At 46.8% G+C, this 24,266-nt stretch overlaps 7 protein-coding genes and 1 non-coding gene across 8 annotated transcripts; 3 read left to right on the plus strand and 5 right to left on the minus strand.

Annotated features, from left to right (window-relative positions):
• Positions 1-82: 82 nt before the first annotated feature.
• F4817DRAFT_328480 (HECT-domain-containing protein) lies at positions 83-3,837 on the minus strand. The gene is made up of 7 exons (XM_049302164.1): positions 3,444-3,837; positions 3,319-3,341; positions 3,215-3,253; positions 3,046-3,151; positions 2,857-2,990; positions 764-2,786; positions 83-710 (listed from the first exon to the last, which is right to left on the minus strand). Exons 1-7 carry the CDS (start codon positions 3,476-3,478, stop codon positions 611-613), a joined length of 2,460 nt encoding a protein of 819 aa, XP_049161908.1. The 5' UTR covers positions 3,479-3,837; the 3' UTR covers positions 83-610.
• A 2,573-nt stretch (positions 3,838-6,410) lies between these two features.
• F4817DRAFT_313036 (uncharacterized protein) lies at positions 6,411-7,192 on the minus strand (the record flags this gene model as incomplete). The annotated part of the gene is made up of 3 exons (XM_049300192.1): positions 6,411-6,681; positions 6,755-7,011; positions 7,118-7,192. 3 exons carry the CDS (start codon positions 7,190-7,192, stop codon positions 6,411-6,413), a joined length of 603 nt encoding a protein of 200 aa, XP_049161909.1.
• Positions 7,193-8,564: 1,372 nt separating this feature from the next.
• Positions 8,565-11,322, minus strand: F4817DRAFT_369022 (glycoside hydrolase family 31 protein; the record flags this gene model as incomplete). Its single annotated transcript, XM_049307304.1, has 3 exons — positions 8,565-10,421; positions 10,488-11,062; positions 11,124-11,322. The coding sequence occupies 3 exons, from the start codon at positions 11,320-11,322 to the stop codon at positions 8,643-8,645; spliced, it is 2,553 nt and encodes an 850-aa protein (XP_049161910.1). The 3' UTR covers positions 8,565-8,642.
• Positions 11,323-14,018: 2,696 nt separating this feature from the next.
• Positions 14,019-14,123, plus strand: F4817DRAFT_t37. Its single transcript has one exon. It is a non-coding gene; the product is annotated as a tRNA-Met (tRNA).
• Positions 14,124-15,015: 892 nt separating this feature from the next.
• F4817DRAFT_328489 (vacuolar ATP synthase 16 kDa proteolipid subunit) lies at positions 15,016-16,549 on the minus strand. The gene is made up of 4 exons (XM_049302165.1): positions 16,328-16,549; positions 16,178-16,190; positions 15,947-16,076; positions 15,016-15,889 (listed from the first exon to the last, which is right to left on the minus strand). Exons 1-4 carry the CDS (start codon positions 16,345-16,347, stop codon positions 15,564-15,566), a joined length of 489 nt encoding a protein of 162 aa, XP_049161911.1. The 5' UTR covers positions 16,348-16,549; the 3' UTR covers positions 15,016-15,563.
• Positions 16,550-16,674: 125 nt separating this feature from the next.
• On the plus strand, positions 16,675-17,728 carry F4817DRAFT_328491 (L30e-like protein). The gene is made up of 4 exons (XM_049302166.1): positions 16,675-16,838; positions 16,895-16,957; positions 17,017-17,183; positions 17,235-17,728. Exons 1-4 carry the CDS (start codon positions 16,811-16,813, stop codon positions 17,361-17,363), a joined length of 387 nt encoding a protein of 128 aa, XP_049161912.1. The 5' UTR covers positions 16,675-16,810; the 3' UTR covers positions 17,364-17,728.
• Positions 17,729-17,744: 16 nt separating this feature from the next.
• On the plus strand, positions 17,745-21,071 carry F4817DRAFT_280922 (SacI homology domain-containing protein). Its single transcript, XM_049299548.1, has 4 exons — positions 17,745-18,085; positions 18,160-19,881; positions 19,973-20,078; positions 20,131-21,071. Exons 1-4 carry the CDS (start codon positions 17,887-17,889, stop codon positions 21,026-21,028), a joined length of 2,925 nt encoding a protein of 974 aa, XP_049161913.1. The 5' UTR covers positions 17,745-17,886; the 3' UTR covers positions 21,029-21,071.
• On the minus strand, positions 20,986-23,031 carry F4817DRAFT_280949 (uncharacterized protein). Its single transcript, XM_049299549.1, has one exon. The coding sequence runs from the start codon at positions 22,321-22,323 to the stop codon at positions 21,115-21,117; it is 1,209 nt and encodes a 402-aa protein (XP_049161914.1). The 5' UTR covers positions 22,324-23,031; the 3' UTR covers positions 20,986-21,114.
• Positions 23,032-24,266: the final 1,235 nt, after the last annotated feature.

The raw sequence follows: 24,266 nt of genomic DNA on the forward strand, positions 1-24,266 counted from the left end.
TTGATACGGTAGTATAGAGAATTCTATATATAGTTAAACAGGACATAATGTACGAAGCCTTCTTATCAAATCCGAGGTCCCTGGTTATCTACGTGTGCATGCCCTCCTTACACAGTACTCGCGACAATTAGATACCTCTAAAACGAAAATAATGAAACCAGCAGATATCTCATTACATCTGCCCAACTAGTCCATTACCCTTACGACACGATTCGATTCGATTATTACTGCATTTTGCGATAACATATCCTCATCCACACCCGTACGATGTGATGTGATGTAATGTAATGTGATATGTGAAGTTCAAAAAAACGAATGTTAAACCTGCTCCGAGTTCCCTATTTAATTTCATCCCCCGGACAGCGGGAACGTGTACACACACCCTCGGCGAGCAAGTAAAAAGACAATACGTGCTATTAAACTTCATCTCTCTCTCTCTCCCTTGACAACCACAGCTGGGTTAGAATGGCAAGACGAAGGGGATTTGAACCAAGACACATAAATGAGATGCAAAAATCCGTCCGTAATTCAGACTCTGTCGTAGTGAGGAAACACCATTAATCGTTCTATATACAGCAGTAGCAGCAGTAAGAAACATTACAACAGCCTTTTACTCCTGTCCGAAGCCCATGGTCTCCTCCACCGCCGTAGTTAACTTGTTCTGTAACGCTTCCAACGACTTATATGGGGGCAGGTCTAGGCGGTTAAAGCTGTATTATCGTTAGCGTTTTGTCTACATAAACCGTATCGGCCAAGTACGTACCAAGTATGTGCCTTCGGCAAGTTACCAACTTCGCCTGCTTTCTCGATAGTGAACCTCCTCGGACCATCGCTACCTTGGAGATCCTTGAAACCGTTGACGGGGATTCGAGAAGTACCCGTCGTGAACTGTAGCAGTCTGCTCTTTTGCTCTCCATCCCAGCTCCGTACTGTTTGCCAGAAAAACTGGATGACTTCGTCGCTCTCCGTGTAACCGCGGTAATCGGTGTGCTTCTTCCAGTCGTCCACATCGATATCGGCAATACCGCCGATTAGTAACTCTAACTCGCGCTCATCAAAGACGTTGATTAGGTCTTGGGGAATAAGCTCGTGGAACCCTTCCTTGAAGGCTTGGAATTGCTCTGAAATACGCTTCTCAATGCGCCATTTGACCATAAGATCCACGTATTCTTTCTTGTTATCATTAGTAACGTCGATATTCCGGCCGTTAGGGATGAGATCCTCCACTGTCACAACGCCAAAGCGCTCGTCCTCGGTAGAGAATGTTTGCTCGAGTATACCGCCAGAAATGTCGTTGTCAAGCATCCACTGCAAACTCCGGTGGAAATCCGCGTCCACACCCTCCATGTCGGCAAGAACCACCGACTTGCCTAACATCATCTTGTAAAGGGCACCAATAAAAAATGCGTCGAGGAATCGTCGGTGGAAAATGGCCAGACCAACCACGCGACCAATGAACTTAAAGTAGTTCAAATGTTCGGGGTTGATACCGGAGTGAGGGTTAATCTGGAGGGTGTAATTATCGTGGGCGGAATACTCGAAAAGGCAGTAGAAGGGGTTAAACATTTCATGCGATAATAAGAAAAAGAATTCTCTGGAAAGACCACCGTAATCTAGCCCATCCTCGCCGTCAAACTTAATCATCAAGCGCTTCTTGAGATCAGTTGCCGACTGTCGTGAGATTTCCGCGAATGAATCCTCGAAAATGTGAGATCGTCGTACTTTCATGTGACATTGCCCTGAAAGTATCCGCATAGCGGGCTGCGAACGGAAGTAAATCAACTTTCTTCGGAAGTCTCGCTTATACTGTGGTACATTCTGGTCTAAGGAGGATGGTAGCCGGGGGTCGTCCCAAGTGGTAGTCTTAGTATTATGATCCACAAAGTAAACGCGGGCCGTGTTAGTTAATCGCATTTCCCACCCGCTTGGCAGTGGTCCGAGTTGTGAGACGGGCTGTTGCTGTATCGTTCCGTTAGAATTATTCTGGCCACCATACATCCTAATATATTGCTGGCGGCGGGGATCCACCCATGTGGTAGTCCTAGTATTATGGTCAACAAAGTAAGGCCGGCCTTCGGGCGTCCAACGTTGTTCCCAGCCAGGCGGAAGCTCGCCAGTACCAGGGCTAGTAGCACCGGTATGCATCAAAGTGCTTTGACCGGGGCTATGCGTAGAACCGCTACTGGAAGCAGGCTGCTGCTGCTGTTGTTGTTGCTGCTGCTGAAGAGTTGGGGAGTTGGCACCGGTACGATCTTCCGGTAGGGTTCTGTTCTGATGCCTCTGACGTTCAACCTGAGTAGCCGCCTCTCTTTCGCCGCGATTCTCTGCGGAAGTACCGGATTGGGTTGGACGGTTCCAGCTCGTGGTTCGCGTATTATGATCTACGTAGTAAGTTCTCCCCAGATTATCCTCACGCCGCTCCCAGCCAGCGGGTAGGCGGCCTTGAGCATCTTCAAAGGGGCTCATCTGGGCTCCAGGTCGAGCCTGTGCACCGTTGCCGTTAACCGCGGGCGGATTTGCGCCATTAGGCCTCAACGGCAAGGCCATTTGTGCACCTGGCGCAAGTCCGTTTGGACCTGATGCTGAAGAAGTCGGTCGTTCAGACGCACTATTGGCAGTAACAGTAGAGGCCTGAGGGGCTAAGGAAGGTCGACTAGAGCTTGCTGATGAAGGTTGCTGGGTAGGGCGGGCAGGGGTGGTTAGATTTGTAGACAGGTTGATTATCAATTTTCCGTGAACGACGAGGTTATCCGTAGACTTTTTCAAGTCCCGTGTAAGCATCTGGTCTGATAAACAATGTTAGCCTGGGCATGTGGACTTTGTGGCTTTTTAAGACATAAATATGCCTATGCATACCATCAGCACCGTCTGCTAGCTCGATGACATCTCCGATCCTGATATTAATAACCCCTAAGAAACCTTGGTCCTTCTTCTTGAACTTTTTCTGGTCAAAGACCTGCACTGCTAAAATACTATCCTCGGTTGCTCGGCTACAGATTTGGTAAGTTTACGGATAGTTTTTGTTTATAGGAGGTAGGTGCGTACAAGTCGAAACTCTCGTTCCAATAAGGATTGAGGGTACGCTTGGAGACGGTCGTGGTCTTGGTCTGCTCGCCGTTGATGGTAGCCACGGCAAAAGGATCGGGTAGACCTGGATTTCAAGGGATGTGTTAACAGCTTGGACCATATGGATTGCGACAAGTGATCAACATACGGAATACATCTCGCTTGTACAGGCCGTCGGCAGCGATGACTAGAAGAGATAGGTAAGTATCTATGGGCCGCCAAGCATGGTGATGGAGTTGGTAGAAGACGCACTCGTGACTCGCAGATTCGGTTGGCTGTAGGAACAAAACTCGAAGTTAGCGGATCGACTTGTCAAACTATGACCATAACCTTGTATAATATGATCATATAGAGGTTCATGATTATTTTAAACTCACGCCGAAGGCCCTGGCTCAGTACGAGTTGCGGTCATACTAATAGCTGCTTCACGGTTTGGATTGAAGTCAAAACGTCTCACTCTCTCATGACCTCTTGGATCCCGGATCCCACCTGGGCGTCCCCGTTCCAAAGGAGGGGTTCCGTCCGTATTCGGTCAACGGTGGGCGGTGGACGTGTATTGAATAATACAGATGAGATTTAATTCGATAAATTGTTTGGTTTTCGGCTTTGGCCGTCCCTGTGCCTCGTCTGAGTTTCTAAGTGAATAAGGTAGCGGAAGTGTGAGCCTCGTGGAGTCTTGATGGTGATAGCCACTAAGCAAGTGGAAAGTTATGAGGTTAAGGCAGGTCGTAGTGGGTAGCAGTGATAGGTTCCTTCGCGGTGGCCGCAGTGGCCGCCAGTGGCGTAGTGATCAATTATGACTACTACAATCGTACCTAACTAGGTGGTATTATGTACCTAACATACCTAACACCGCTAACACCACCTCCTTACCGTCATAGGGGGGGTAGCAGTAGCCGCATATATACCGCTTATTAAATCATAGCCGCACTTATCCCACTTAATGCAAAAAGCGGCTCCCGATTCTTACGTTTAAAGAATTAAATGACTCAAATATTTAAGTGGTAATATTACCGCTTACGGTTTAAACGCGCTAAATATTTAAAACGCTAGGCTAAAATGAGCCGTATTAGCACGGCTCTAGCCAATGAGCGGTCGTTGCGCCGCTCGCATCTTTGCGCCGCTCCCATTTTAAGCGGTACGTACAGGGTATTATTACATAACCTTACCCGCACAGACCAGTATATACCCCATAATTACAAATTTCTACGCGTGCCCGTAATACGTAACGTAGTTTATTTGAAAAACACGTAACCTTCCAATTAAATCAATTAAATTTAAAGCATTATTGTAACCTATAACCTGTAACCTATAACCTTTAATCCGTAGCCAATTTCAATTGCAATGCGGATAAGTAAATTCCCATACAAAATGTATGGGAATATACTTTTTTGAATATATGCACTTACCCGGAGCGGTGCACGTGCCGCTCCCTGGTGGGAGCCGCTCAAAACGGGAGCGGCGCAGAGATGCGAACGGCGCAACGGCCGCTCATTGGTCGAGTAGCTCACAGTGCAAGAGCGGCGCACCAGTTGTACTACTCAAAAAATATTGATTGGCTCTTAGCACTAATGCGTATAAATTTCGTGAGCTTCACGTTTTTCCCTAACATTTGGGAGCGGCTCATACCTGGGAGCCGTATGTATACTGTATATATACGGCTACTACTACCCCCCATCTGACGCTAAGGCTAGATGCAATACACAATAGCGCTGAATCGATCCGGTCCAATAGCGGCCATATCTATTAGTTGAGGCTGTGCAAGCGCTAGGAAACAGGATAATGCATGCAACATTGAACCTCCTACGCGCAAATATTCATGTACATTTAGATATTTAATACATCTTTTTAGAGTGCTATTCACCAATCAACACAAGTATCTATCAACATAGCGTCAGTAACTCGAGTAACATATACTTAGGTAGTACTTAAGTACCTATCGATCTGTAATACATTATGTATGTGGTGCACGTATCCAATTGGTTTTAGATGTCCCTTTTTACATCCCCCCCTACCTTAGCATTCGCAACTCTCGTCGTCCTAAGTTGTGCCTCGCGTTTCATTAAAATGGGATTATTGTGCAACGATGTAAAATGCCGTGCTTATTACCAACCTCGAGATATACTATCCTTTTCTTGTATCTAATACATACATACATAATAGGCAAACCAACAACAAAGAGATATCATCCCTCCACAGGAGCTTCAAACTTAATCCCACCTTATATAGTCCTACATATGCATTCAACTTTGATTACATATGTCGACACGCGGATGAGCTGATAATAGAAGCTTCTCCCATTCGGCGGCCTCCAAATACCCCAGCGTCTAAGCCTCGGGAGCTCCCAGGATAATACGGCAATACGGTCAGGAGAGCAGGACTTATTGGCTCTCCTAGTTTTATAGATCTGGGCCGTGCCGTTACCCGGTCTCGTCTGTGCTCGGTACACTATGTATGTATGTAGGTATTTATTCTCCGGAAGGCACCGGATTAGAGAAATATTATAAATCATAAAATACTTACCTAGGATCGACTCGAGTCTCTTCATCTTGCATATGACCTGACCATAACAGATATGAAATACTATATGTACCTACGATAAGGTCAACTTAGATCGCTTAGTCACATTTATAAGTTAGGTAGACAGGTATAAATGATAGCAAATGGACGACTATCATTTTGATGTCGACCATCATTTTAATCTGTCGTAACTAGCAATTACATAGGTTATCAGGGGGTAGGGCGGATCTATTTAAGCCTCATACCCTAATAAGGCTCCTCCGCTTTGAAATACATATGTCAGGAAAGCCATCTTTTAGATTGCGTTTCTTTCCTTGTCGAAGAATTCAGAATTCACTAAATCCATAAGCAAATCGCATATCGTCCCTCGACCACCAATCTCCTAGGCTAGGTATTATGAATAAATACTATCCTCTCTTGACGTCTTTGAGTTGCAATAATCGTGCCTGGCAAATAAGCAACAAGGTCAAGGTAACAAAAGCTCCACGTGCTCATCCTTTTTTTCTACGGCTGAGTCTCGCCTGGAAACGCTTCCCTGATTTTGGACATGGAGGCAGAAGAAAAGAATAGTGAAGTACGCTACCTGGTAACGTTGCGCCATACCTGCGAAGTCGGTGATCTAATAAAGTCCTGTATGCATCTCACATACCCAGTCGACATTCGTCTGCCAATTCCTATAGAACCCAAGGCTATAGGTACCTAGGTAACCATGTTCCTTTGCGTTAACAATTATAAACTTTTTTTTTCCCCTCTCCGCCTGTGCGATCTTCAAAGTCTCTCAGGGGCCGGGGCTGGAAGACTTGAGAAAACGAACCCAGTCATCTTCAGTAAGGATTAAAACCGCTGCCTCGTGCTCGACCCCGATAACCACCCCGGTAGAAGCCTCCTCGTGGCGCAAATCCACCTCTTCCACCGTAATAGCCTCGTCCTGAACCGCCAAATCCGCCACGACCGCGGCCGCCACGGCCACGGCTGAGGCCCGGAACATTGGTTCGCTTGGGAGTAACTTTGATGTTACGTCCCTTGAGGACACTATCATTCAGCACCAACGCTTGGGCGACGAGGCTCGGTTCAGTAAACTCGACGTACGCGTAACTATACAAGAAATATGTGAGCTTAATCAAACTGGGATAGAAGAGATTTGCAGAGACAAATCGGTCTTACATACCCCTTGGGTTGGCCAGTAAACTTGTCCAGTAGGATAGTGACGCGATTAATGGAACCGCAGCTCTGGAAATGAGCTTGTATCTCCTCGGGAGAAACAGAGTAGTCGACATTTCCGACGAAGATACTTCGGCTATCAACGTCGGATCTGTCCTCTGAGACCTCTTGTCCTCTCTCCTCTAGTGCAGCATGCATCTCGCGAAGCTTAGCCGCCTCTTGCTCCATCTCGGCGACGCGTTTCTTCATTGCCGAAATCTCTTCCTATGCGCAAGCATTTCCCATTAGCCGATAAGATCTAACAAATACCCCTCTCGTATTGAACATTTCAACGAAGTTGTCTACACTGAGATCGGAAGGGGAGGCGCACTTCATCATTACCCTCCTCGTTGACCATGGGGTCCTCTCCGGTGACATCGCGCTCGTCGTGATTCGTGTCGGACATGATGCTTGACGTGACTGTATTCCCGAGACACGTCAGTATAGTTCGGCAGTATATGAGACGCGTAGGTAGAATAAAGGCGAACCTGTAAAAAATAAAATAAAAAAGACTGACCCCTCCCTAGCTCGGCGATAGCCTGGTTGCTTGTCAAGATGGAGTTTCCAATAGTAATAAATGCAGGATACCGAAAAGATGACCGAGAAAAGAAATTCTTATCAGCGACTTGATAGCATCTGTATGCCGCGACCCAAGCAAGCGTCAACTGTTTGGGACTTAAGGGACTTAGGTTGTTAGTTGAAAATGCGCTAGAAACAAGGCAAATTAGATGCTTCCCGTTTCTAGTGTAGAGCTCCAAAAGCTGTAGTGGAGGTAGGTAAACTGTAAACCGTAACAGAGGGATGGGTCCTTATGTAATCATTTCATGCACCTGCCTTGCCTGCAGTTTTCTTTTTTCTTTTTTATCGATGCCCACTTTCCAAGGTTTTCTTAGCGTTTTAGCTGCCTGGGCTGCCTGGGCTGCCTGGGCTGCGTAGGTGGGTCCGATTCGGCAAGGGTTAGACGGCAGGACGGATGAGTACATTAGGTACATGCAAGTACCAGAGGTAGCAAATTGAAGTAACTGATGTCCGCGGTTAACGCTCTGTCTTGCACTGACATATAAACGCTAACTTTAACGAAGACGCATATATTGTCACAGTCTAACACTTGTCGAGAATTAAATTATAGTCAATGAAGCCTGCTGCTAGGCAGATATCAGTGAGTTACGCATACTTTAACTCTTCTTCTACGAACACCGTGCATGTAAAACTCTTTCATAAGTGATAGCTAAGTCACATGAAGCTGTATAGAAATGAAAATAGAGGAATTAGTATAAGAGTTGGTAAAAATAATAATACGACCAAGTGAAATGTACTTTACAATTATGAAAGTCCATCATGTCTTAATATATTAGGTAACTAGGCAAGTCTAAACATAGTTTACCAAATGGCTTCGGATGGACAATTATATAGACTTCCAAGATACCTTCCAATGGGGCTTAATCTCTTGCTCGTTTGTATAACCCAACATTTCTGGAGTAGTCTTCCCGATGTTGGATATATGCGGCAAATATACACGTAAAAGCAAACATCCGCTCAAGTGTCTTGCCGTGTTCCATATCACTCAGAGGCAATATTTACAAGATCATAGGAACATGCTGCTTAGAGGGACATGTCCTGTTCTAGAGGTAAATCTATTCGACTTTCCAATCAAATCCATAGAACACCTCTAACTAGGTGATTAGATCATTGCTCGTTAGCACTTGCAATAGCTGTGCTTAGCAAGACCACAACGAAAAGAAAGGGGGCCTTAATGTTAACTATCTTATAATATACTTTTATAATTCTCCTATATTCAAAAAGGGGGGTTGATATACACTATCTGATACTAACTCGAAACTCTTTCAAGATTCGACTCAAGATTGGAATATAACTTCAAATGGCCCATCAAGAGACCACGGTCCCTTCTGAGCAACCGGCTTCTCGCCGCCGAGGACCACTACACTCTCCACCACAACCCCAGTCGAATACCCAAAAGTACCATCAGCCTTAAACGTCGTCCCATCCCACGTAAAGCTTATATCCGATTTAGCATCGCCCACATCCAGGCTATCCCCATCATCCAGATATAACGACCCCTTCGCCTTCCCATCCAAGCCCGGAGCAACAACAATCTGAAAATCATTCTGCCGCAACAATGTCGTAGTATTCGCCGACTCCGTCCGCAGCGACAACACCGACCCGCCACGAATATGTACCGGGATATCAGTCCAAGTCACATTGTCCACGGTAACCGTAGCACCCGTCCCCCGAACCAGCTCCAGCGTCCAGAAGTCGTAGAAAATATCGTCGGGGAGGTAATACGTAACGGAGTCGGAGTAGTCGTCTGTCACAGGCGAAACTAACAGCGCATCCCCGTAGAAAAACTGCGTATCAATCCCAAATGTCTTCGCATCCTCCGGATACACGAAAAATAACGGGTTGGCGATCGGTTCGCCTGTCGTGCTGGCGCGGTACATCGCCGTGTACACGTAATCAAGCAACCTATACCGAGCATCGATAGCCTTGCGCGCGGCCTCCGCGACCAGGTCCCAGAGGTAGAATTCCTGGGCGGGAGCCGAGATGTCCGCGTGGTTGCGGTAGAACGGCATGAAAGCGCCTAGTAGCGCCCATCGCGCGCACATGTGCTCGTCGGCGACCCCGTTAAAACCGCATACGTCGGATCCTACCATTGGCACTTGGTGCACGGCTGTGAAGCCTAGGAGTTGCGGGATAGTTACTCGGTAGTCCGACCATGTCGAGTTATCGCCGAACCAGTGCGCGGCGCGGGATCCGGCGCCTGCGAAGGACGAGCGTGTTAGTACGAAGGGACGTCTTCCAGGGCGCCGGGTTAGGAGTGAGTTGCGTGTTGCGGTTATCATTGTGAGGCCGTAGAGGTTGTGCGTGTCGTATTGGTACGTGCCGTCTGCGTTCGTGATGTTACTATATAGTGTGGAGTCGCTCAGTTCACCCTTGTGGTTGTTGATGCGGTACTTGGGCTTGAAAAGGTCGCGGTCGGGAAGACCCTTCATCTGCCCACCGGTCGTCTGCCTTGACTGGAGCTTTCCAAACTGGGCGACCGAGGCTGGTTGGAAGTCATCCGGAAACCCGGGGATGGGTCGTCCGGTGTTGTCTCGGGGAGGGTTGGCTGGCTGAGGGGGGTTGTTGCCTTGTTTAGCTGCTTGTGCCGGGTCACAGGAGATATCGGGACAGAAGTTGGAGGCTTCGTTCATGTCGTTCCAGGCCCCGTCAATATCGATACCGGTTTCAGGATCAAAAAAGAGCGAGATCTCGTTCGTCCACCAGTCTTGGGTATTTGGTGCGATCCAGTCCGGCCAGATAACCTCACCAGCCCATTGCACTCCGCGATAGTCAGACCCGTCATTAGCTTTGAGGAAAACGCTTTTTTCCTCGCCTCTAGTGAAAGTAGAGTAGTTATTAGCTCTATGAATGCCAGGATCAAGCATCATAATATAATGCTGGTTTCTCTTGTGTAGAGTAGCGACCAGCTCTCGCATTTTGTGTAAAGGAAACCGCTCCGGATCTGTAGTGAAAACCTGTCGAAGATCCATATAATCGATATCGCCCCATAGCGTTTCGAGGGGGATATTTGCCGTAGAATAGTTCGCAACAATTTCGGCCGCATAATTGACATCCTAATATTTATACTTGCACTGATGGAAACCAAATGTCCAGTAAGACATTATAGCAGGCAAGCCCACAACTTTAGCATACTGTCGACTAATTTCGGAAGGACTAGGCCCGGCTAAGAAATAAAAGTTAAGTATACTGCCGATGATATTGTACTTTAGGAATTGGTTACCCGAGTCTGTTTGGTTTATGTTGATGTCCATCCCGTTAGAATTTAAGAGAAAGACACCATGAGAACCTGAAGCATTTCCATGGTCAATATATATCGGATGAGTTCCGTAGAGGTTTGCGTGCCGCGGAATGAATGGGGACTCTAAATTCCAGAAAGTACGCTGGTATTTTTCAGTAGGAAGTCGAAAGGAGTCGGTATGCTCGCCCAGTCCGTATATGTTGGGATTTTTAGGTAACTGGGTTCTAAGGTAGACATATTGAGATTTGAAAACCAATTGGCTGCCATTGGTGTTGAATAAGACTTCTCCCGAGCTAGATCGTTTAATAGCAAAGGAGAAGGGCTCTTCTATAAGTGAAAACTGTAGGGCGGCATCTGACGAAGAAACATTTTGGCTGGATGGTCTCGGGAGTATATGTTCCTGGACTTGGTATACATCAAGGCCGGCATCATATATCTTCACATGTAGCCGAGCATCTATGTGTTATTTAGTTAGTATACTATCATAGTGATGTTAGATCGGGCATGAACGACATACCAGTCTGATACTCGACTAGCAACTTGAGGTCGGGTAGATCTGTTCCATAAATATTGCATGCATCACCAGAGAGAGACAAGTCCGCAGTGAGCGTGCCATCCGTATCGACAACGTCTGAAGCTGTATAACCAGGACAATCCTCAACGGACACTGCGAGAGCACCGGCCACAAAGGCAGCTAGAGTAACGAGCGTCTTCATTGCAACCTGATCTACTTCACTCTCGTTAAGCTCTCCTTCTCGGGGGCTTCTTCGGCCTTTATACAACTACATTACGGACATTGCAGCCACGAGCTGGTGATCTCATAGCTGAGCTGCATAGCTACGGTGCATAGGTAGGTAGCTACCTGCATCTAGTAGGTGAATTACTTAGACGAGAGGTGCATCTGTGGGAAAATACACAGAACGGAATACGCGGATATGCAGGCTTCTCATTCGACGCGGTCTTTGGGGTAGTAGAGTATTGAGTAACCCAGTCGCATCCATTGCAGCAAGTTTCTCGACCAAATCGTGAAAATGGAGACGTAGCGCAGCAAAGAACTACTTGAGCTTCATTATAGCTGTGCCCATAGCTTTCCCTGACCAACACCAGCTATCCAAACCAGGCGGCCACTACCTAAATAGGTAGAGCAATGCTATGGACAGGTGGAGATGGAATGCTATAGGCAGGAATGGAGGATCTCTTATGTCACGCGAAACTCTGGCTGTCTCCCTCGAAGAAGGTACTCTAGACGTCTTTATGCGCCATAGATGTGGAATGTGCACTGTATTTTTCTAGCACTTGAGGATATACTTTGATTATTCTGTCTAGGTAGACATAGCCTTATTAAGAGCAATGCACCGTGTCTCGCTGGCACTTAATAACATGAACATTAATTATAAACCTAAACTCTTATATAAATATATATATATATATACCTCACAAGCTATGTCGCCTCTAAGAGACTACATACCTAGGTACATGTCCTGTAATCATATGACTAAAATGATCTCAAAGGCTATCTTGATATTTCTCAAAGTTGTCAGGAGTTGGTCTCAGAACTTAAATCAGCTTGTGACCCGCTCTATACACACAGATATAAAGTGATCCCCCCTTTTTAGTATATTACGAATGGCTCTTTCTATAAACTCGATCGAGGTGCCATTATACCTATACTTGTATCTCGGCACTAAATAGCTAAATTCCCCCCTATATACATGTACTGGAACCTCGCAAGTTTACCTAAGCCCAACGGAAGTACTTGTGTGATTTCCTTCAGCTTGTTTACTCTTTCTCTGTTTGCCTCTCTAGATTACATTAATTACGTATGTGGGTTTATACAACTTGCTCAGCTATAGTGCTAGCAGGCAATGCTTGGCACTTGCCTTGAGATTAGGTTGGAAAGTCCTTCTTGTCGACATAGCTAATTCCTAAAAACTAAGTACTGAGTTTCATGTAGGGTTTGGGTCGCTCTCCCACGTTAGAATTCCTTTTCTCTCTTTTTACAAGTCTTACGAGGTTGAACCAAACAGCATCGAAACAACTTCGTTGTTCCGCGAAGAACTCTAACCTAACTAGGGAAGCCTATGGCTATACATGCCGAGCATGTCCTCCGTCCTAGATGTCTCATTTAGAATCCTGACACCATTTGAAGTTCGCGAATATGAGGTATGTATATGGATTCATTACGTCGACGCACCCCGTTCAATGTCCTGGAATCACGATCCAATCATCGAGAACACTATTAAATACAGTTCGTATTTTCTAGTTGCAGTAACTCCAAATAGCTGCCCTACCTTGGCCATGCTCAGCCCACGCTCAGCCCAGCCCATACTATATATTCCCCCGTCTCTAAAGAACTACAACCGAGGATCACGCATTCATTACTCATTATGTACAATATTGATTTTTATTCCTTCCCTTGCTATCTATACCCTGTTGGAACTATGGTTTGCAATGCTATTCCTCTCCCTCTAACATCCAGTTATAACCACCATCAGAACTCATACTACTAAATATTATGATATACTAATTATTATATTAGCATAATAAACAACGTACGTCACGCAACCTTTTACACTGCACCTGCAGGTGCCCCTGGTGGCGACGGGGCAGAAACTGACTTGATCGACTCTGATTTCCTCTTCTCTGATCCCTTAACAGACCTTGCAGAGAGTTCAATAGGCCAAAAAATAATTTCCAGTCTTATCGACACATTGCTATCGCTTATATGAAGCGACATATGCATTCGAGGTCTATTGAGGCCGTTATGGCTTTGGTTGGGGACGAGGACGAGAGCGAGTATTATACGGCTGGCGATGAGGAATTCGCCGATGTCAAGCATGCCCAAGCGGCACATTCCACTATCGTCGGCAATATTATCTACGCCGTCAGCAACCAGTCGGCAGAGAGGTTCAACCTCTTTTTCGAAGCTTCATTACAATGGCACCTCCTTTTTAAACTTGAGCCGTTGGTGCACGGTGTCAAGCGTCCCAGGAGCGAGGACGCGTCCGAGGCTGCACATAACTCTGCCCTGGAAAATAGCTCGAGATATCGAGCACCTAGAGGCCCGCCTCCAAAATGCGAAAGAAGAGGTTAGTTTATTTTATTTATATACTTTCGTGAGTAACTAAATAAAGTATCTAATATATTTTACAGGCCGCCTCCGCCAACAATACGTCTGATGTCGGAAATCAGAACATGGAAGTTGATGATGATGCGTGTAAGTTGGATCTAATTGATAGGCCTAAACCTAACATGCAAAGTGGCTAACTAATTTGAGAATAGGACAATATGTTATGTGGATACATCCTCCCTTCCAATACTACTTAAACTCTATTAAGAAGCCGATTGGTATCAGCGGGGCAAGGCGAGTCTTGGAAACAAGCAAAGTCCCCCGTCCAATAGTCTAAAATAAGTCTTCGTGGCTCAGTTGGTTAGAGCGTTGGTCTCATACTATTCGTGTGATCCAGCCATAGGTTGGGATATCCAAAGGTCGTGAGTTCGAGCCTCACCGAGGACATTACAGACTTTAATTTTTTTTGATTTTATCAATTTTTTACGACTTGAAAATTTTTTTTGTGATTAAATTGTAATTCCGAATTTGCCCGAGTTTACGAGGGGTTATTGTGTCGAATTTTTTCCATGGCCCAAATAGGAAAGTAACTCAATGGGCAGTATCTGGCACGTGCACCATGTTTTAAGCGATTTGATTGGGTGCACGACCTGTATATATGGGGCATGGCTTGGCATTTTCATCGAAAACTAACTCCGAAGGCTAAAATCGCTTTGATTGGGTGCATCACTTGGATGTGGGTCCTTTGATAAGATAATACCACGTGACCACGTAGCCGCACGTGACTTAAACACATGATTTGGCGATAGGCTACCAAAAATAAAAGTAATAAACTTTCGTTTATACTTTCGTTTTCGCTTTCGTTTTTGCTTTCGATAGAGGCAAAGGCAGCGGCGCGAAGCGCCGCTAACTTTGCCTGTTGAGTCATGCGTTAATTAAAAAATAAATAAAGGTGCGAGGTTGAGGAATCGAACCCGGGGCCTAGGAAAGTGTGGCCGGGATAACTTCGGGGCTATGGTATAGCCAGGCGATTATGTAAGGGTTGTTACGTAAACTCGGGCTATTGTGCAGCCCCGGGGGGTTGCCTCCTGTTTAGGGATAGTGTCAATCCCGCGATGCATGTGATTGATTGATGGTTGCTCGTTTTGTGCTATTACATAAGCAATTGCCTTTTTATTTTATTTTATTTTTATTCAAGATATGGACTAAGAAGAACTCGTTGTATGAGAAATAGCTTTACTAGGTGTACCCGAACTGAGCGCTTTACATTCATGAGTTCGGTAGAAGGCCTCGCCTCGTAATAATGTCTTAGATACCTACCTAAGTATTGTGTTTGACAAGTACGCTATAACACCCATCGAATTCAAATCACATGGTCGGATTGTTCGGTCAGTAACAACTATTGAGCGTAGCTTGGAGTATATAGGCTACCTACGCTTTGTGAGACGCTAATATGTACGACGAACTCGTTGCATTTTTAATGGCAAACAAAAATTTTGATTTAAAAAACTCTTTCTTCCATGAGAACCGATTACCAACCTAGAGTACATGATTTCCCATCTGTTAGTCTATGATGAGAAACCGTTCCGGAGCGTACAACGTATGCAGCAACAAGTAATACAAATGCGGGTTCTTGCTCAGTCGTCACCATATGCCCCATTCTACCACTCTTGTCACATCCCCTGACAGCCTTAGAACTCGTAGTTCCTTGTCTTCGATTGCTGGGCTAGCCCTTGCCGTAATTTAAGTCGTATGTAGTGTTTATTCGGACGAAGTAACCCGTAAGATCGGGGCGTACCAAGCGTATTTAGTAATAACTTGCCATTGCCCCTAATCCTCAGGCTACCGCGTCGAACAGAAGGCCGTTGTGGTGTCGGCGACGTTCCTTTAACAGCTAACATCGACGCTGGCCTTGGAATTCATCAGAAGGGCGACGATGAGACCATAGAGGCCCAAGACTTCAGCGAAAATGAGGATAAGGATCATGCCGACGAAGAGTCTGGGTTGCTGAGCGGTTCCTCGTACACCAGCATCACCAACAATACCGATAGCGAAACCAGCAGCCAGACCAGCCAGACCCACCGAGAGACCCGCACCCAGCTGAATGAATCCGGTGTAGAGAGGGAGCTGTTGGGTCAAACCGTCGGAAATCAGGACAGAGACGACGAGACCGTAGATACCAATGATACCAGCCATAATGACGGGAACAATATCTGAAAAAAGTTAGTGCTTTCGTTTAGAATGTATTGATGGCCGGAGATGGCGCGTACTCTTCACGATGAGGTCAGGTCTCAAAACACCCATAGCCGCGATACCAACACCGGACTTGGCGGTTCCGTAGGAAGCACCTAAGCAGGTGAAGACGATGGCTGCTGTGCAACCCATGGCGCCAAAGAAGGGCTACCGGAGGTTAGCTTTGTATATCGAAGTCGCATTCGTCTCGAAGGTTAAGGGATAGATGGATCATGACCGAGACGCGCGCCAAGGGAAGGTAAACTAACCGCGTAGACCGGGCTATAGAAGAAGACGTTAGCATATTGAATTAGATAAATCACATCACAAGCTCAATAGCAACAAAAGCGATGTAGCCTTAAGCTTGCGATGATGACCATGATGGGATACTTGTAAGGAGGCAATCATCAATTACGTACCAAGCTTCGGAGTATGACATTGTGACTGCGTAAGCGGGTTTTTGGAAGTAAAAACGAAAATAGAGAAACGTGGAATGATAGACTTTAGAGGCGAACAGATGAGAGTGGTAGATTAAACCGGGTGTTGATGGCGAGCTTAAAGTATGAGAGATTGTTTAAAGTTGCTGTAGTAATGGGGAGGTATTACGGGGAGAGAGAGGTGTTGCTTTGCCTTGTTCTAGGTTTGCCCTTTGATTGGGGGTTTGATTTTGCAGCTCCGGGTCACCTGCAGGATCGATTATGTCAGCGGATACCGGCATAAGGTTTGACCGACAAATAAAGTTCTTGGCATTCAGAAGCTTTGACCGTGTCGAACATTTTTTGTATTTTTTCTTTTTTGAATATTTCTTCACTCCGATCTTCGAGACTTCGTCAACCTTTTACCCATTATTCCACATATTCCTCTTCAGGGCGAGCAACCGCAAGGAACCCTGCTCCGTCAACATGTCTGCTAACCAGGATCAAAGTGCAGGTAAGTTCTAACACAGCTACCTTTTCTGTCTGGATACCGTACTGACCTATCATCAGCTTGGCCCGTCGCCGATGCTTCCCTTACCCAGGAGATTTTAGATTTGGTGCAACAGGCTGGCCGTGAGTATACACCAGTTACCTTTTTTTACCTTCTGTCCACTAATTGTGCTCCCATACAGATGCCCGCCAGCTCAAGAAAGGAGCGAACGAAGTAACCAAGGCGCTGTCCAGAGGTATTGCCGAGATCGTCATTTTGGCCGCCGATACTACTCCGCTTGCCATTCTTCTGCACCTGCCTTTGCTCTGCGAAGACAAGAACGTCATCTACTGCTATATCCCTAGCAAGGTTTGTTGGGAATTATCTTGACTATACCGTAAAGCACTAACAACTAGACAGATCGCTCTTGGCAGAGCCTGCGGTGTATCCCGAGCTGTCATCGCCGCGAGTATCCTCTCCAACGAGGCAAGCGATCTCTCTGGCCAGATCCGCAGTTTGAGGGACAAGATTGAGCGCCTCATGATTTAAGATACCCCAAGAGCCAGGAAAGAAATTCAGGTTGCTACGTTGGGAAATATACTAGGCTAAAAGCTATAGTCCCGTAGCTTGGGGAAGAATAGATGCGGATATAGAGAATATAATCTGCATATCAGCAAGCTTCTCGATTCGTTATTCGCTACCTTTAAAGTCTTGACCCTATTTTTTGCCCCATGCTTCACGATTATGGCGTATCTGCTTAAGCTCTTAAGCCATTGGTACATCATCTTGGGGCCTAGTACATCTAACCTTAATATACATGTATGTACCTGCGTATGTAACATGTATACCTGCATCTAGGCGCGTCCTAGACCAACCAGCCCTTAGAGATTCCGCCCCACCTTGTGACGGGCATCAGCAACCCCACCAAAAACTAAATCATCCAAGACATCATAGCAAAGACCCAAAAAGACCATATCACTTCTCAAGATTGATACAATTTCTTTTCATTCAAATATAGTAGAGTCTCTTCGCCGGTTTATGAGTACCATGATTGAATGTTTAGCCACTAAGAATGCCTAATCTAGCGCGAAAGCTGCTTATATGTGCAGCCGTCGACGGCCTTATAGTCCAACCTCTTGCGACAAAAGGGCAACGAACTCCTGCGCCCGTCAAAATCAAGTATGAAGATGCTACAGTATCTTCGCTTCCTCGCGATCAAATACCGGACACCTCGAAACCAAACTCGTCCTTTGAGGCTTTCGGGGTTGTAGGTTCGTCTTATCTAAAACAAATAACGCTCGTAAATAGACTCGTCCAAGTAATTTCTAATTGGGCTTCTCTATAGGACTTTTCACTGTCTCCCGTCTAACCTACCTTATCACAATCACCGGCCGCCAGCAAGTTGCGCAGGTTCGCGGCTTTCCTGTCTATGTTGTCACTGACGTCGCGCTCACCCCGTGTACGAGTCGAAGCGAGGCCGAATCAGCCGTTGCGAACACAGCAATCAAACTACGACAAACGTCAGCCGAGAAATTTGTCGAAGACAGCGATTCGGAGAGCGAGGTTGATACACGTTCAGTATTGGGTGGCGACGATGCGGAAGACCCAGGAGCTATAAGCGATCGCGAGACTTCTGAAGACAAAGACGCGCCAGGAGCAGGCACGAAGAGTAGCATAGCCGAAGATGTCATAAAGCGCCGCGGGAGCTATGGGCGATTTGCTCAGCGCTGGTTCAGCCGCAAAGGCTGGATGATGGACCAGAAACGAAACCTAGGCATCACCAGTGTCGAATCCGACCGGGCGGGCGACCAGGCCGGCGATGGGAGGAACAAGGCGAAGAAAGGAGATTCAGATAAGGAGTTGAGCGATACCGTGGTGCAGGAGAAGGTTAACCTTCCTCCGACACCGTCAGCTGGTGAGAGCCTAATACCGAAGCTATTGCGATTTGCGCATATCTGGCTCGGGACGTCTAGGAGCTTCTTTTTCTCCTATGATTTCGATATTACGAGAAGCCTTGGCAGTCAGTCCGTAACATCAATCACAGATGGCCTCCCGCTTCACGAAGCAGCTGATCCCACATTCTTTTGGAACCGTAGTTTGTTAAAGCCATTCCACGGATCTGGTGACGAATCATTACTATTACCAGTAATGCAAGGTTTTGTGGGACAGAGGAGGTTCGTTGTGGATCGTTATCCACCGCAAGTCGATTCTCAGGAAGATTCCATGGAAATGAACAATATGACGCCTCCCCCAGAGTACAATGTCGAATTTCCTCCGCCGGAGAGAGCATCCAGCGATCTAAGGCCGTCTGAGAAGGAGTTTGTTATCACCATCATTTCCAGGAGGTCCACCAGGCGAGCTGGGCTTCGATATCTACGGCGTGGTATAGACGAAAACGGTTATACTGCTAATTTTGTCGAGACGGAGCAGATACTCTCGACTCCAACGTGGGGTCCTTCATCTAAAATTTCCTCTTTTGTCCAGGTTCGAGGTAGTATACCACTTTTCTTTACACAGTCACCATATTCCCTTAAACCGATTCCAGTACTACAGCATTCCCCAGAAGCGAATTTTAGAGCGTTCAAGAAACACTTCGAACTTATGGGCAAGACATATGGATCTATACAATTAGTAAACTTAGTTGAGAAGCATGGTGTTGAAGCTATAATTGGTAGAGAATACGAAAAAGCGGCTCAAAAACTGAATGAACAAGAGGCGGAAGACTCCCGGTCACTTGCTTTTGAGTGGTTTGATTTTCATTCTGCGTGCCGCGGAATGAAGTTTGAAAACGTGAGCTTACTTCTAGATATCCTGGGTAAAAAGATCGAAGAGACCGGCAGTACTGTGGAAAGAAACGGTCAAATAGAACGGAAGCAAAATGGCGTTCTAAGAACGAATTGTATGGATTGCCTCGACCGTACTAATGTTTGCCAAAGTTCTTTTGGCAAGTTTATGCTTGATCTGCAGCTGAAAGAAGAGGGCTTCGACATGTCAGTCCAGCTTGACCAGGAGAACTCGTGGTTTAATACTCTCTGGGCTGATAATGGAGACGCTATATCTAAACAATGTCAGTCAAACCCCCACCTGATTAAGATATTGAGATCCTGTCGGCCTTATGAGAGAGCTAGAATTTTTAAATTTTCTGACTCTAGATTTAGATGCCTCTACTGCTGCGATGAAAGGCGACTACACCAGGACAAGAAAACGGGATTATCGCGGGATGGTGAACGACCTCGGCTTATCCTTAACGCGGTTTTATAACGGGTAAGAAATAATTGCGTAGCTAAGCTAATTCCTACTTACACATACGTGCTAGAATGGTGAACGATTATTTCTCTCAGGCCGCTATCGACTTTTTCCTCGGCAACGTTTCCTCCATGGTGTTTGAAGAGTTCGAAGCAACCATGATGAGTAAAGACCCAGGGGTCTCAATGTCAAAGATGAGAGAGCAAGCTATCGAGACATCGCAGAAGATCGCCATAGAAGATGACAAGGAGGATTTTATTGGCGGGTGGACTTTGCTGAGCCCTCATATATCTGACACTCTCAAGGCTTTACCGTTCGAAGAAGTGGTGCTCCTTCTGACCGACACAGCATTATACTTGTGCCGGTTCGACTGGAAGCTTGACAAGGTATCCTCATTCGAAAGGGTGGACTTGGCTCATATAGTCAGTGTCAAGGTCGGCACGTACATAACCTCGGCCATCTCCCCCGCGGAGGCCGACGAGTCGAAGAACGTCGGTATCGTCGTGACTTACGAGCCGGGCAAGTTTGATATCAAGAGGACTAATACACGATCACTGTCCAGCATGTCAGAACAATCTGACGAATCATCGGGAGCAAAAAACGTGCTAAAGGATCCGGCTGCAGCGCCGGCCGTCGTGTCCGGCATTCTGAACCAGGGCATCTTCAACGCCATCACAGGTAAGCCGCAGACACAGGCGCCGCGGAAGATCGCTCTAAAAGCACTGCACTCCACGACGGCCGTGTCGGACACGAAGGAAGTGAAGAAGATGACAGAGAGCGAGCAGATAAACGTCATCGCGACGGAGATAGAGCGGCTGGTGTTCTATAACCAGCCGGCTCCGGCCGGTTCGGAGGAGCGGAAGAACATCGTCGAGAAAGGTGATATTATCTCCCTCGCCGAGGCGAAGCGGAGCACGGGCATTCTAGAGCAGTTAGGTCACAGCATAAAGAAGCTGGTTTGGGCATGATAGACTAGTAGACATTCCTTGGCTAGTAGTGGTAATCGGTGGTTAGGAGCATGTATCTAGAGTTCTGCAGGTAGACGTCGGCTTCCTCAGTCAGAAGACCGGGGGATAGCCCGATACAGGTGCATCTGGTAGCGCATATCTTGCAAATCCATAGGATACCGCAGTCCTCCGCTGAGGCGGAACCAGACCGAGTCGTGTGATTGTATCTTCTCCCACCGACATCCCTCGGCTGGCAGCTTGTCGGCTTGGAGGAGAGTGTGATCTAAGAGCCACTGCATGGGGTACTTCTTCGCCTCCTTGCCTACCGCTGCTTCTGAGTAGCTTCCTGGGCTGTCGACGACAAGGAGCAGCGAACCGGCTGGAATAGTAGCGCTTAGGTTCCGCAGAAAAGCTGTCGTCATCTTGATCCCGCCGGACGTGTACAGCTCGTTGAGCGTAAATAGCAACGTGACGAGTAGCGGCGTCTGGCCTAGTAGACTCGAGAGCCTGGCGCTGTCGAGCTGGAGTACATCTTGCTGCACGAAAGTCGACCGCAGACGTTCTGTCGGCTCGACGAGGGCCGCGCTGGTTGCTTTGGCCGTGGCGCTCGCGCACTCGGGTAAGGGCGGCGAAGTCGTCAGGCCGGTATGCAACTTCTGGACTACTTCGCCCCATGGGCCGGTGTCTAGCAACGTAAGGTCGCCGGAGACCGTGGCCCCTGCGCTACGGAGGTACTCGCCAAAAGCCACGATTTCAGCGGCGCCGCCGCCGATCGCAAGCATCCTTAACGTAGCGCTACGCTTTGCATCTTGTAGCTCCTCTAGGTCGAGCGTCGGCGAAACCCGTCCAAACTCAATCTCATCGAGCTCATCCTCCCCGCTGGCAGCAAGTAACAGCGGCTCCATCTCACCAGCAATCTGCCTCAACACCCTGCCGTAGCACAGCGCGCGCGGCGGACTCCATCGCGCAGCGTATACTTCTAGAAACTGCTCGCTGCCGAAGGCCGCCTCGAAGTCCCGGTTGAATAGGGCCTGCTTGACTTTCTGCAGGACGGGGCTGAAGTCGGGGGCGCTGAGAACCGGGTTGAACGTGTCGCTGAAGACGTCGAGGAGGGTCTGCTGCGACTTGGTTTCCGCTGTGGGGACCGAAGTAGGAGTAGGGTCCTCTGGTGTCGCGGCCTCGGGTGTGGATTTGGAGGCGCGAGGGGTCGGCTTGGATGGCTTGGATGGCTTGGACTTTTTCGCTGTGGTTCCTTTGGGTGGATGGGTGTATGCTTTTGCGGCTCGCTGGGGTGATCTTCTCCTGTTGCTGTGCATATTTTATTTTATTATATTCTAGATGCGTTGGTCTGGGTTATTTTGGGGTTTTTGGGTTATTTCATTTGCGGGATTGAGGGTTCGTTTGGTCAAAAATTTCAAGTGACTCGAAATCGTTAAGTGGATGCCGCCGCATTGAAAATATACTGATAGCACGGCTAATACAGTCATTTTATTCCTACGCTTTTAATCTGTACGTACTTGTTATAGATCTTGCGTATGATGTACACTAATTATATTTATTATTTGTATATAGATGTAGTATAGGTTTTCACAAACACCAATTCGGTGATAATAAGAAAGTCCCAGACTGCTATACGAGTCAAAGTTATCAGAATACCGGTAACTCCGAACTTTTTCCACTTCGTCAAGAAAACATCACATAGCAAACATCTCGGACCGAGGTATGAACAATTTGTTCTCCATATTGTTGTTAAGATAAAGGGTGTTTGAGTCAGTACCTGGACACTCCGGTCGACCCGACCGATTTAACTTATATCAAGATGACCAAGCAAGAAGGCGTGATGTTTTATACAATGTACATAGCCGCGAGGTTAGCGGCGAAGTATTTGATAAAGGACGCGAGTGTCACGAGAGAAGCGCATGCTCCGCGTACGTGTCTTGCTATTGGCACGGTAAGAGGTGTTAAAACTAAGGTGAATGACCCTCGAATGATGTTCCTTTACTTACTCACGTTGCTGGAATAGGCTTGCCAAGTGCGCCTGCGAACTCTGGAGTAGGTATCTAATATGGCGCACCTTTCGGGATTATTTTCTGCCATAGGCTTTTAATACCGAGAACTAGGTATCTAATACAGAGGCTTACAAAGGCTGACGTGGATATTGATATCAAGGTAAATATATACAATGTCCTAAGTCCGATGTGTAATCGAATTCTTAGAACTAGCCTTGAGTTAGTGGGTATACATAGAATTTACCGAGAGATAGATGCTTTAGATGGCGGTAGTTATGGTACAAATCCCCCGGACAACTAGGTACTAGTCTTATACTAGACGCTGCTGTAGGCAATGAGCCTTTTTCCGGACCTATCAGATGGGTGGCAATGCGTCTGTCTTGCAGGGCTGTAGAGCGGGCTAGAGTTGCGTTTAGAGCAAGATGCGCTGAGTATATATATATATATCTACATAGATAGGTATATATCTCAACTACCTTGATAGACGAAGTCGGAGTGGTTGTCTGTGGTCCCCTGCGTAGTAAGAGGCATGTCACATGTAGGTAAGATTTTGCAGCATTATTCTAAGAAATCGGTCTTATATGAATGGGATTGTATGTATTACGAAGTCTTGATGTGAAATCGCGAATATAAAAGTTGAACGGTGAAGGAATGACGTAGTTTATATAAGTGGTTACGATGTATCACCGTATTGACATGATATAGTGGCAAAGTACCTAGCTTTCAACAAGTGACTACCTTCGCGAAGGAAAAAAAAATCAGTTGAGGCGCTGTTGGACTTTGGTGGACTTTGGTGGAGAAGATGTTTTGGAGACGACTTACACTAGAGCTTGGCAAGCCTATGTATTATGTTGAGGGTTTTGATAAGGGGGGAAGGGTGACGAAATAATGCCGCTGATGATCCAGTCTACCTATATTAAGGAGTCTTCTAGCTAAGCTAGGTACCTACCTACTGGCAGCCGTCTGACTATCGGATCCGATTCCTAGCTTTATGTCCACTCAGCCCACTTCATTACAGCAGGTAGAACAAAAACCCCACCCCCACTTGCCCGCATGTACATTACATACATCAAATGTACCTCATACATTATGGGGCTGGGGGGGTCTATTGACATAGTGTCAGCAATAGTGATAAGGTGTGGACATAATGTCGGCCATGTAACAGTCAGGAATCAGTCCCCTGGCTGATTGGCTATCCCTTTTGATATAACCACCTTTGGGGGTAATCGCATCCAAATTATAAGGATAAC

The sequence above is a fragment of the Daldinia loculata genome, assembly GCF_022478755.1.
Source record: "Daldinia loculata strain CBS 113971 unplaced genomic scaffold F4817scaffold_8, whole genome shotgun sequence".
NCBI lineage: Eukaryota > Fungi > Ascomycota > Sordariomycetes > Xylariales > Hypoxylaceae > Daldinia > Daldinia loculata.

Coding starts and splice junctions, on each gene's coding strand:
- F4817DRAFT_328480 (XM_049302164.1), bottom strand. CDS start 3,478: ATGACCGCAACTCGTACTGAGCCAGGGCCTTCGGC. Junction 3,342..3,443: donor ACTGAGCCAGGGCCTTCGGC/GTGAGTTTAAAA, acceptor TTGTTCCTACAG/CCAACCGAATCTGCGAGTCA. Junction 711..763: donor TTGCCGAAGGCACATACTTG/GTACGTACTTGG, acceptor ACGATAATACAG/CTTTAACCGCCTAGACCTGC.
- F4817DRAFT_280949 (XM_049299549.1), bottom strand. CDS start 22,323: ATGCACAGCAACAGGAGAAGATCACCCCAGCGAGCCGCAAAAGCATAC.
- F4817DRAFT_328489 (XM_049302165.1), bottom strand. CDS start 16,347: ATGTCATACTCCGAAGCTTG. Junction 15,890..15,946: donor ACCTGACCTCATCGTGAAGA/GTACGCGCCATC, acceptor AACTTTTTTCAG/ATATTGTTCCCGTCATTATG.
- F4817DRAFT_328491 (XM_049302166.1), top strand. CDS start 16,811: ATGTCTGCTAACCAGGATCAAAGTGCAG. Junction 16,839..16,894: donor TAACCAGGATCAAAGTGCAG/GTAAGTTCTAAC, acceptor ACCTATCATCAG/CTTGGCCCGTCGCCGATGCT. Junction 16,958..17,016: donor TTTGGTGCAACAGGCTGGCC/GTGAGTATACAC, acceptor GCTCCCATACAG/ATGCCCGCCAGCTCAAGAAA.
- F4817DRAFT_280922 (XM_049299548.1), top strand. CDS start 17,887: ATGCCTAATCTAGCGCGAAAGCTGCTTATATGTGCAGCCGTCGACGGC. Junction 19,882..19,972: donor AGACGCTATATCTAAACAAT/GTCAGTCAAACC, acceptor CTCTAGATTTAG/ATGCCTCTACTGCTGCGATG. Junction 20,079..20,130: donor TTAACGCGGTTTTATAACGG/GTAAGAAATAAT, acceptor CATACGTGCTAG/AATGGTGAACGATTATTTCT.